This window comes from Danio rerio, chromosome 5, assembly GCF_049306965.1.
Source record: "Danio rerio strain Tuebingen ecotype United States chromosome 5, GRCz12tu, whole genome shotgun sequence".
NCBI classification, from domain to species: Eukaryota; Metazoa; Chordata; class Actinopteri; order Cypriniformes; family Danionidae; genus Danio; species Danio rerio.
In genome coordinates, this window is record NC_133180.1 from 1819992 (window position 1) to 1833253 (window position 13262).

At 33.6% G+C, this 13262-nt stretch overlaps 2 protein-coding genes across 12 annotated transcripts in view; one reads left to right on the top strand and one right to left on the bottom strand.

Annotated features, from left to right (window-relative positions):
• dnm1a (dynamin 1a) overlaps nucleotides 1-12060 on the top strand; it is a 149360-nt gene extending 137300 nt beyond the window's left edge. For 5 of the 11 annotated variants that reach the window (XM_073949675.1, XM_073949676.1, XM_073949673.1 and 2 more), the window contains 2 exons: nucleotides 2575-3683; nucleotides 5722-12060. Coding sequence is in view for 4 of the 11 variants with exons in the window: in XM_068221066.2 (XP_068077167.1) it covers nucleotides 2575-2611 (37 nt within the window). In the remaining 7 variants the exon portion in view is untranslated. 11 annotated transcript variants of the gene reach the window in all.
• Nucleotides 1-13262, bottom strand: part of rabepk (Rab9 effector protein with kelch motifs) — a 373763-nt gene that overhangs the window by 165392 nt on the left and 195109 nt on the right. The window lies entirely within an intron of this gene.

Genomic DNA, 13262 nt, shown 5'->3' on the forward strand with positions numbered 1-13262 from the left:
AAGGGCGATGCAGTGGCGCAGTAGGTAGTGCTGTCACCTCACAGCAAGAAGGTTGCTGGTTCGAGCCTCGGCTGGGTCAGTTGGCATTTCTATGTGGAGTTTGCATGTTCTCCCCGTGTCCGTGTGGGTTTTGTCTGGGTGCTCCAGTTTCCCCCACAAGTCCAAAGTACAGGTGAATTGGGCAGGCTAAATTGTCCGCAGTGTATGAGTATGAATGAGTGTAAATGAATGTTTCCCAGTGATGGGTTGTGGCTGGAAGGGCATCCACTGCGTAAAAACATGCTGGATAAGTTGGCGGTTCATTCCACAGTGGTGACCCCAAATTAATAAAGGGACTAAGCCGAAAAGAAAATGAATGAATGAATGATATAGCAGAAAATTTTGATGGTTTTAAAACCTTGAGTTTTCCAAACCGTGGTATACCTTGAAACCAGTTATCATCCCATGCCTAATTGTATGCTTAGGTTGAAATAAACAGCACAAAAGAATAGGGAAATAAATCACCTTGAAAAAGTCCTAAATATTATTAATATTTTAATTATAACCATTATAAAATGATTCTATTGATATTATACAGCAAGTTTTTTTTATAATTATATAAGTTAACAAACTTCAAAGCATATTTTAAGTAGGGGTGGTAAAAAAAACTATTTAAATTGTAAATCGGACTTTTTTAAAACCATATCGCCCAACGCTATTACTAGTGAAATGCTCTTGTGTAACTCTTACCATTCATTCAGACATTCAGCATGTGTGTCTCTGTGAGGGCTCTGGGACAGACGGACAGAATCTCTGAGATGCTGAAATATCCTACAGAATAAATCAAATTAAACTATTTAAATGGTTAGTTCAGCCAAAATGTAATAGTGCCCTATGATTTACTCCTTGTCTTTCTGTAAAAAACATACATATTTAAAACTTTCAAAAACCATTGACTTTTTCGTTGAGCTCGTCTTCTCCTTCTACTTTTTTGATGCATTAGCGCCACCATCTGGACAGAACTGTGTTTTTCTATCCCCTTAGTGTGAAGAGCATGTGCAGTTAAAACAAATGTGCAAGCATCAAAATAACCACTATACAGCATATGTTTCAGGAGTTATATAGCTATATATAGCATCTTAGTCATCTTTTTATTTGCTTTGTTCATTGTAGAATTTTCGTATTATTTTTAGGGAGAACATTTTACCATTGGTCCAGGGACAACAGATGAAAAACAGCCTTTGACTAACTCTGGTGCATTTGCAGCAATCTTAATTAATGTACACTGTTCATGCCAATAAACCAATGAATAAACAAAGCAAAGTGAATAGAAACAGACAAAACACAGCAATGCACTAAAACATTCACCTAAAAAAAGGAGAAGATGATGATGGATGGTGCTTTCTGTAAATTACACTGTTATGAATGTTTTTCTTACCAAAATGCATCGATTCGCTTTAGGATATCTTTAGTTCTCCCTGGAGGGAAAGTGAGACACATTCTTTTGTTTTGACTTCTCTTATATAAAATTGGCAGTCTGCTGCCATTTTAGACCTATAAAAACCCAAGATTATTATTACATATTAAATTTTGAATTTGACTGAAATTCATATGTGGCTCTGTGACATGTTAGTGGCTTCCACTCACATTTATATCTTAAGGGACATGTCAAAATGGTAGTTTCTGTTGTAAATAAGTTAATGAAAATAGTTTTAAAATGTTATAAAAATACCAATACATAAACCATTTCGATAACATTGGCTCGTTTGCTGATTGGCTGGCATGCTGATTGTTTGGTATGCTGATTGGCTCGTATGCTAATTGGCTCATATGCTGATTGGCTATTCTGTGGATGGACAGCAGATCTCAGAACAGATTCTGAATTGAGCAAACATCATGTCAGCTCTCTGAATATGTGCATTGGATTGATTTATGATTTATTTCATTTAATCAAGATCTGAAGTGGCTTTTTCTTTCTGCAGCCATGTTGTCTTATTTTTATTTTAGTTTTACCATCATTATTTATAATCCCTCCAACTAAGAACACAATTAACATCCACTCAAATCCAGCACATGTGACCCTTAGGGTGAAATCGAGCAGCGGGGTCAGAGGTCAAATAATCAGTGTACTTTTGTCCTTGTTGTTTGTCTTTTCATGGCATCTCATTCTGTCATGGCGTGATCGCTGAATGCTTTAAAATAGGTTTGCAAACATGATCCTGAATTGAATCCAAACGTCAATATTGGTAATATTATAAGTATTTTTATTAATTTAATTATTACATTTGTTTTTTGCAATGGATGAATTGTACTTTTTTTAATAATAATATATTATATTAAGTCTTATTAATAATATTAAATACCTATTCCTAGAAATATTTGACAAAACTATGAGATTAAATATCCTGAATGATGATTTCAGCAATTTATTTATAGTTTTAAACTACTACGAATGTAAATTAATCAAGTGCTTTCACATATGAGAGCAGATTCTTTCACATTCAGAGAACATAATCATTGCAAACTTGTGATTGCTGTGTGTGTGTGTCTGCGTGTCTGTTACTCATCCATCTTCTCTCTGTGTTCCCATGGCAGCCGACGACCCCCGGCATCACCTACGCGACCATACTGACCCACAGACTCCTCCCGCTTAGACTATTAGCCCCTCCCACACCCGTGACAGACAACGAGGACAGACACGCCCACCCAGCCAGAGCTCCTCCCCTTCCTTCCTGCTCCTCATCACTAATACACAACATACACACTGATTCAACAACTCTACAACCCTCTGTCACAAGTTTTACATTTATGCTATTAATATTATTATAATTATTTAGCTTAGGCGTCTCAAACTCATATATTCAAGTGTATATAATAGTCAGAAATGAACTACTGATAATAATGTAAAGCATTGTAGGCCAAACTAAAATTTGATGAATGAAATGATGCATTTTAAATGTTTATGAACTCAATCTCTTTGACAGAAGGTTGATGAGTTTTAGATGCCTGTTCGTGATATTCAACAATTAAAATGCCTACTCTTCCTTAAACAATAAGCTTGATACACTTCAAAAAAATGATCTTATTGGTATATTCATCTTAAATCAAGACACATTTACTAGAGAAGCAATTTTATTTGGGCTTGTTTTCTAAAATTTTTAACAATAATTATAAAGTTTACGCTTGAATCAATTAAAAAAATCAGTCAACAAGGTCAGAAAAATAACCATAATTCAACAGAAATCACATTTTTTCTAACCCAATGCCATTTTTATTCAGTTTTAAACCAAAAACTTATTTAATTTCATTAATATCTTCATTACATTGCATCTTAAGTAAATGTACCTTGATGTGAGAATGATTTTCAGAACAAATTTTTTTTTTGCAGTGTAGCAAAGGTCAAACGAATGACGGCAGGGTCTGATGAATGCATTCCTGTCCGATTTCTGTTGCTTTATTTATTTTCTATCATCTCAAGCTTCTTTTGGTTATCCGATGCTTGATCTTCTGCCCTATAAGCGATGCATTATCTCTCCAAAGTGTGTGCTGGAGCTTGACGATAACTGCATCTTCTGAATGTGCTGCTGTGTGTCTGTGTTTCTGTACATTACTATTGGCTCTGTTTTGTTTTTGTTCTGTATGTGCGTCGGCCTGCAGTGGTCCCTGAGCTTACGGGCCAGAAGACGACACCAAATTCCTGAAGGGTAAATAACGCACTCTCTCATAGTCCTACAGTCAACATCATACACAGCCAGACTCTTATGTAGATTAGGAAACTGCTCAGTTCTGTTACAGTCTATAGCAATGTGCATCAATATTAAATAGTGGTTGTTTACATTCTGTACATTTCAATGCAACATGTATACAACATATTATACAAAATATACGGTCCATAAACATATCTAGACGCTTAAGCCACTTGTCTGAATGTCATTACATTAGATATTGAAAATTCTATGAGGAGTGTTTAAATGGGGAGCTCAACTGAATCAAATGAATCATATGCTTCACAAAGTCACTCACTGTTTTCAAACTTACAGCTAGTCCAAGATATCAAATTAAATGATGTAAGAACAGACAAAATATGCCTAAAGACAGCGTTTACAAAGCACTCACAGAGGTTTTCAAAAACAACAAATCATTACATAATATGTAGTGAGTAAAATTCATGTAACTTAGCTTACATTACTTTTAATAATTAGTGTGGTGCTAGTCTTTTTAAATAGATTTGGTTAATCAGATAACAGTCTATTAATGATTAACTTAAAGCGTTTATTAAAACCTAAATTAAAATGACTACTACTAGACACTTATTGACGCTACATACTTATTACTTGAAACTTTACGTTACTGAGTGAAATGTAAACAAGCGTAATGAATCATGCGAATCTGAACCGCTGAATCGACACAAAAGATTCGAAGCTTCGCACAGTCGTGTTTTGAAAGCGTAGATCATTTGCGATGTTAAACTCACCAAAACTTAATAACTAACACACAATAACAGCTCGTATACTGGGTAAATAGTTTAACAGATTGTTATGAGGTAATTTTACTGCGCTGCGGCAGGGAAGGAACGAGTCTTACCTGGTGTCGATTCAACTGTGGCTATTTCTTCACATTAGCTCGACCAGGCAGTTCGCGTGTGCACCATCATCTATTTAAGTTGTTGAATTTCAAGAAATAAAAAGTACAAGTAGAACTTGTGAAACAGAAATCCTCCGAAGGGCGGTAATTAAATCCGACGCGAGAACTGTTAGAAACACGAAATGGCGCGAAATTCAAATGTCAGTGGCGGAGTGATACTACACGCAAGAAAGTAGGACCGAGTTATAGTGTTGAATAAAACCTTCATTCATTAATTTTCCTTCAGCTTAATCCCTTTATTCATCACTGTTCACCACAGCGGAATGAACCATCTAAATAAAACATTTCAGAATAAAAGTTATACTATTTAAAAATGGTTAACCCACTCCTGTTTAACTTAAGCCAGCTTCAGTACACACCAAAATCAGCACACTAAACCTATAAATCAAGGAATAAAATGTGTAAGAATTATATAACAACAAAAATTGAAGTTTCCAAGTAATATTTGACACAAAAAGTTTTTTTTCCAAAGTATATAAATGGGTCTTTTGTATAAAAGAACACACCATTGCTTCTCTGTCAACAAAAACACAGCAACACTCAATCAAAAACACTGAAATTCAGGATGTTTTTTTTAAGTTTAAAAAGAAAACATCTTGAGGAATTTGATTGATTTTTCAATTAATGAATTGACATTTAGACACTTAGCTTTAAGTATGACTTTATACATTCTTAACAATACTGGATTATTTCAATACAATTTTGGGTAAAACATGGACAAAACCAACCACTGGGTTCATTTTTTAATTAAAGAACCAAATATAACCCAATTTTAAGGTTTGTCCATATTGTACACTATTTGGGTCAAATAACACAGCATATTTGCAATGTATGTAAACAAATACTTTGGCAATGATATGACATTTTATTTTGAATTTAATTAAGTGATCTGTAAACTATTATATAAAATTAATGTTTATTATTAATATCCAGTTTTAATCTGGTAAACTGTGCTCATGTAGGCTATAGGTCTGCTGTTAGTAATGCGGGACAGTGTGTTTGTCTTCTCTCCGTGTCACTCGGAGGACAGTTTCTACTTTCTGTCTGCTGTGTTTCTTTGTCTGAATGTTTAATCTTCTTTTCTCTTTTCTGCTTCAGCCAGTCAAACAAAAGCAGCCCTTCTCAGACCCTTCTCTCCACGTGACCCTTATCTGCTCCTCTTCACTTCTTCTTCTTCTGTTTTCCCCACATTGAGTAAAAAAAAAAGCCCAACAGAACCAACATCAACCCAAGCAAAAAGACCAGACGTGATGATTCCTGCATCGTCTGCTGGAGGAGACGACTTTGAGAAATGTGTTAAATTTATCGTGATATCATAACCTTCTAGAAGCTCATTGTGTTAAATTCATGACTTACTCACCTGTTTTAAACCTGTTTTATCCATTTACTTTCTATATAGAACTGGTACTTTGAAGAATATTGGTAACCAAACAGTTTTGGAACCCATTGACTGACAGTGGATTTGAAACTGTTTGACTGAGCTGGGTGGATTACAAATTACATGACAAGATTAACAGTTTATATTACCGACTAATATTGTTGTGTAACTTGTAACCAGTAATTTATTACAGTTCAAAAGCAATCCAAAAGTAGTCAGATTACATTACCATAAATGCGTAATCTAAGAGATTATATTACAGACTAATATTGTCATGTAATTTGTAATTAGTAATTGATCACAGTTCAGAAGTAATCTAAATGTAATCCAAAAGTAGTCGGATTACATTACCATAAATGCGTATTCTAAGAGGTTAAATTACTGACTAATATTGTCATGTAATTTGTAATCAGTAATTGATTACAGTACAAAAGTAATCTAAAAGTAATCCAAAAGTTGTCAGATTACATTAACAAATGTGTAATCCAGAGGATTACATTACCGACTAATATTGTCATGTAATTTGTAATCTGTAATTGATTACAGTTCAAAAGTAATCTAAAAGTAATCCAAAAGTTGTCAGATTACATTACCATGAATGTGTAATCCAGCAGATTCTAATACTAATATTTTCATGTAATTTGTAATCAGTAATTGATCACAGTTTAAAAGTAATCTAAATGTAATCCAAAAGTAGTCAGATTACATAAACAAACGTGTAATCCACAGGATTATATTACCGACTAATATTGTCATGTAATTTGTAATCTGTAATTGATTACAGTTCAAAAGTAATCTAAAAGTAATCCAAAAGTTGTCAGATTACATTACCATGAATGTGTAATCCAGCAGATTATAATACTAATATTTTCATGTAATTTGTAATTAGTAATTGATCACAGTTTAAAAGTAATCTAAATGTAATCCAAAAGTAGTCAGATTACATAAACAAATGTGTAATCCACAAGATTATATTACCGACTAATATTGTCATGTAATTTGTAACCAGTAATTAATTACAGTTCAAAAGTAATCTAAATGTAATCCAAAAGTAGTCAGATTACATTATCACAAATGCGTAATCTAAGAGATTATATTTTTTGGTTACATTTAGATCTAGATTACACATTTATGTAATTTCACTACTATTTGATTACATTTAGATGTCTCTGCTAAAAAATAAACAAAGATTCAATTTGAATTCTCTGCGAATAAAGTAATATACAAATATTAAAAAAAGAAAAAGAGGAGAATTAATGAATCATAAATAACAATATGCCGATGTGTAAATAACATGTAATCATGTAATCCATAAAAGTAACTGTAATCTGATTTCAAGTATTTTAAAAAGTTTACTTTAAGTACAAGTAGTTGATATTTGTAATCAGATTACATGTAATCCATTACCACCCAGCTCTGCTATTTGATTACCAACATTTTTCAAAATATCTTTCTCCAAAGCCATGTACTCCCACACTCCAAAAAAAAGTCTCAATCAGTATATCATCTTTTTTTATTACTGAAATGTTAAGATGTTGTGTAGATTAAAACCAGACAAATGTGATAATATAAAGGCTTTCAGGTACGCATGTTCACCCTTCATAATCAGCAACCATTCTTTCATTTAGTGAAAACTGAATCTTTAGTGAGGCTGGACTGAATTAGAGAGTGCAATATAACCATCGGTCAGACGAATCTACACGCTGACCACACATTCATGCCATTGAAAACATACTAGTGCAGTTTTAGGGTGAACAGACGTTTGTTTGTGTGTGTTTACAAACCTGTTGAATTCATTCAGTTTGAGGATATTTTCCCCCACACACAGGCTGTGTTTGGAATTTAATACTCGCTTACTGTATATACAGTATATATTGTGTACTGCTTACTATATTTGCATGTGAAAGTGCACTGTTCAATGCTATGTAAATGGTAGCGTGCATGTTTGAGCCATGCGTTTGTCTGATCAGGCAAGATGATTAAAAAGCTGCACATTACACGCACATGCATATGCAGAATATTTGCATACTGTATATAATATATACTGCAGAAATAGTAACAGTAGTATGACAGTCTAAACATAGCCACATTTGATTAAAGGTGCTGCAAGCCATTTTAGTTGAAACACATTATTAAAATTTTTTGTAATTAGACAAAAATATGACTGGGGTCCATAAAGAGATGTTATAATGGCAAAAAAACAAAATGGTTTAAAGCATCTTTAAATGCCGCTGATGGACATTTTCCTCTGTGTGGACAAACTGTCTCAATACTGCATCGCAACTACACTGTAAAAACTGACTAGTCACTTTAACTAAAGTAAGTAAACTCATAGCTTTTAAAGCGATTAGTTGACTTTACTTAATAAAGTAAGTAAACCTGTTGCTTTTAAAGTGATTAGTTGACTTTACTTAATAAAGTGAGTAAACCTGTTGTTTTTAAAGTGATTAGTTGAATTTACTTAATAAAGTGAGTAAACCTGTTGCTTTTAAAGCGATTAGTTGACTTTACTTAATAAAGTGAGTAAACCTGTTGTTTTTAAAGTGATTAGTTGAATTTACTTAATAAAGTGAGTAAAGCTGTTGCTTTTAAAGCGATTAGTTGACTTTACTTAATAAAGTGAGTAAACCTGTTGCTTTTAAAGCGATTAGTTGACTTTACTTAATAAAGTGAGTAAACCTGTTGCTTTTAAAGCGATTAGTTGACTTTACTTAATAAAGTGAGTAAACCTGTTGCTTTTACAGCGATTACTTGACTTTACTTAATAAAGTGAGTAAACCTGTTGCTTTTACAGCGATTAGTTGACTTTACTTAATAAAGTGAGTAAACCTGTTGCTTTTAAAGCGATTAGTTGACTTTACTTAATAAAGTGAGTAAACCTGTTGTTTTTAAAGTGATTAGTTGACTTTACTTAATAAAGTGAGTAAACCTGTTGTTTTTAAAGCGATAAGTTGACTTTACTTAATAAAGTGAGTAAACCTGTTGCTTTTAAAGCGATTAGTTGACTTTACTTAATAAAGTGAGTAAACCTGTTGTTTTTAAAGTGATTAGTTGAATTTACTTAATAAAGTGAGTAAAGCTGTTGCTTTTAAAGCGATTAGTTGACTTTACTTAATAAAGTGAGTAAACCTGTTGCTTTTAAAGCGATTAGTTGACTTTACTTAATAAAGTGAGTAAACCTGTTGCTTTTAAAGCGATTACTTGACTTTACTTAATAAAGTGAGTAAACCTGTTGCTTTTACAGCGATTAGTTGACTTTACTTAATAAAGTGAGTAAACCTGTTGCTTTTAAAGCGATTACTTGACTTTACTTAATAAAGTGAGTAAACCTGTTGCTTTTAAAGCGATTAGTTGACTTTACTTAATAAAGTGAGTAAACCTGTTGTTTTTAAAGTGATTAGTTGACTTTACTTAATAAAGTGAGTAAACCTGTTGTTTTTAAAGCGATAAGTTGACTTTACTTAATAAAGTGAGTAAACCTGTTGCTTTTAAAGCGATTAGTTGACTTTACTTAATAAAGTGAGTAAACCTGTTGCTTTTAAAGCGATAAGTTGACTTTACTTAATAAAGTGAGTAAACCTGTTGTTTTTAAAGCGATAAGTTGACTTTACTTAATAAAGTGAGTAAACCTGTTGCTTTTAAAGCGATTAGTTGACTTTACTTAATAAAGTGAGTAAACCTGTTGCTTTTACAGCGATTAGTTGACTTTACTTAATAAAGTGAGTAAACCTGTTGTTTTTAAAGCGATAAGTTGACTTTACTTAATAAAGTGAGTAAACCTGTTGCTTTTACAGCGATTAGTTGACTTTACTTAATAAAGTGAGTAAACCTGTTGTTTTTAAAGCGATAAGTTGACTTTACTTAATAAAGTGAGTAAACCTGTTGTTTTTAAAGCGATAAGTTGACTTTACTTAATAAAGTGAGTAAACCTGTTGTTTTTAAAGCGATTAGTTGACTTTACTTAATAAAGTGAGTAAACCTGTTGCTTTTAAAGCGATTAGTTGACTTTACTTAATAAAGTGAGTAAACCTGTTGTTTTTAAAGCGATTAGTTGAATTTACTTAATAAAGTGAGTAAACCTGTTGTTTTTAAAGCGATTAGTTGAATTTACTTAATAAAGTGAGTAAACCTGTTGTTTTTAAAGCGATTAGTTGAATTTACTTAATAAAGTGAGTAAACCTGTTGTTTTTAAAGCGATTAGTTGACTTTACTTAATAAAGTAAGTAAACCTGTTGCTTTTAAAGCGATTAGTTGACTTTACTTAATAAAGTGAGTAAAGCTGTTGCTTTAAAAGCTATTAGTTGACTTTACTTAATAAAGTGAGTAAAGCTGTTGCTTTTAAAGCGATTAGTTGACTTTACTTAATAAAGTGAGTAAAGCTGTTGCTTTTAAAGCGATTAGTTGACTTTACTTAATAAAGTGAGTAAACCTGTTGCTTTTAAAGCGATTAGTTGACTTTACTTAATAAAGTGAGTAAACCTGTTGCTTTTAAAGCAATTAGTTGACTTTACTTAATAAAGTGAGCAAAGCTGTTGCTTTTACAGCGATTAGTTGACTTTACTTAATAAAGTGAGTAAACCTGTTGCTTTTACAGCGATTAGTTGACTTTACTTAATAAAGTGAGTAAAGCTATTGCTTTTAAAGCGATTAGTTGACTTTACTTAATAAAGTGAGTAAACCTGTTGCTTTTACAGCGATTAGTTGACTTTACTTAATAAAGTGAGTAAACCTGTTGCTTTTAAAGCTATTAGTTGACTTTACTTAATAAAGTGAGTAAAGCTGTTGCTTTAAAAGCTATTAGTTGACTTTACTTAATAAAGTGAGTAAAGCTGTTGCTTTTAAAGCGATTAGTTGACTTTACTTAATAAAGTGAGCAAACCTGTTGCTTTTACAGCGATTAGTTGACTTTACTTAATAAAGTGAGTAAACCTGTTGCTTTTAAAGCGATTAGTTGACTTTACTTAATAAAGTGAGTAAACCTGTTGCTTTTAAAGCTATTAGTTGACTTTACTTAATAAAGTGAGTAAACCTGTTGCTTTTACAGCGATTAGTTGACTTTACTTAATAAAGTGAGTAAACCTGTTGCTTTTAAAGCTATTAGTTGACTTTACTTAATAAAGTGAGTAAAGCTGTTGCTTTTAAAGCGATTAGTTGACTTTACTTAATAAAGTGAGTAAACCTGTTGCTTTTAAAGCGATTAGTTGACTTTACTTAATAAAGTGAGTAAACCTGTTGCTTTTAAAGCGATTAGTTGACTTAACTAAAAAAACATGTTTGTAACTTGGAACTTTATAACTTTACTTACATTAAGTAAAGTCAACTAATCGCCTTAAAAGCAATGGTTTTACTCACTTTATAAAGTTGTACACTGGTCACTTTTGTACAGTGTATGCAAATTGATGTCAAGTGTGTAAATGATGAATTTCATTATGAAGATCAAGATTTAGCAAAAAAAAAAAATGAAATGTACAATATCTCTGCAGGTCTATGCATAGAAATCATTTCAGTTTGTTGTGTTCTGTTGAAAATATGAGCGCAAGCCTCCACATTGGTGGACTGTAATTCTGTTGTTGTTGTAATAATAATAATAATAATGTGTAAAGATAGTAAAGGCCCTGACGCTGTGGCATGAGCAGGTTTGACCTGTGCCGTATCAGTAGTACATTTCTGTCCGTTTCACTTCAGGAATATTTCCCAGAATCCACTCCTCGTCTTAGTAAACGCCTCGTTATTTAAGAGTTCCTGGTTTGTCATGGCCATACTGTATCTTAGGTGTGTGTGTTGCGTATATTTTTGGTGCATTTATGCAAATTGTGCTTCCATTGTCTAGAGGCTAGTGTAGTCCACATGTATGATTATTGAATATTAAATTATTATGGATAAGTGATTTATTTAAGCTTCTGATCATGTGTAAATTGTGTGGAGGAATAACCCGTGTTTGGACAGAAAGCGGAGTGTGTATCGCGTGACTGACTGACTGAAAGTGAGCGTGTGTGTGTGTGTGTCGTGTCCTGCTCGGTGGATGAGTTTGTCTTCATTAAAGTTCAGTGTAACAGTAATATTTTGGTCTGTTTTCTTCTGGTCTTCAGTATTCGGTAACTCTTAGTTAATAAAGGACTTGTTTGAGCAGATTACATGCATCTTAAAAAAATATGGCTAGTACAAAAACATTCCTTAAATTATTTCTACCACATAAAGAAGAAAAATATGAGAAAACAATCATGTTGGAAAATGATGACAAGAAGTGTCGAAATGGAGAATAAGATCAATCAATAGCATAAATAATAATAGTATTAATAATTTAAAGATACAAATTGTAATGTACTAAGCAATAATTATGAGATAAATGTGAGTACCCATATTAGTGAATATAAATGATAGGTATATACATACAAACATAGGTACAGCTGTCCAACTGCTTGTTAACGCAATCAGCCAATCACATGGCAGCAGCTCACTGCATGTAGGCATGTAGACATGGTCAAGACGATCTGCTGCAGTCCAAAGCGAGCATCAGAATGGGGGAGAAAGGGGCTTTAAGAGACTATGAACCTGGCTGGGTTGCTGCTGCCAGACGGGCTGCTCTGAGTATTTCAGAAACTGCTGATCTACTGGGATTTTCACGCACAACCATCTCTAGGGTTTACAGAGAATGCTCCGACAAAGAGGAAATATCCAGTGAGCGGCAGTTCTGTGGGCGCAAATGCCTTGTTGATGAGGCCAGAGGTCAGAGGAGAATGGCCAGACTGGTTCCAGCTGATAGAAAGGCAACAGTAACTCAAATAAACACTCGTTACAACCGAGCTCTGCAGAAGAGCATCTCTGAACACACAACACGTCCAACCTTGAGGCGGATGGGCTACAGCAGCAGAAGAGCACACCGGGTGCCGCTCCTGTCAGCTAAGAACAGGAAACTGAGGCTACAATTCACACAGACTCACCAAAACTGGACAATAGAAGATTGGAGAAACGTTGCTGCTCTGATGAGTCTCCATTTCTGCTGACACATTCAGATGCTCGGGGCAGAATTTGGCCTCAACAACATGAAAGCATGGATCATCCTGCCTTGTATCAGCGGTTCAGGGCAGCTTTGGGATGTGGTGGAACGGGAGATTGGCATCATGGATGTGCAGCCGACAAATCTGCAGCAATTGTGTGATGCTTTAATGTCAATATGGTGCAAAATCTCTGAGGAATATTTCCAGTAGCTTGTTGAATCTCTGACACCAAGGATTAAGGCAGTTCTGAGGGCAAAAAGAGG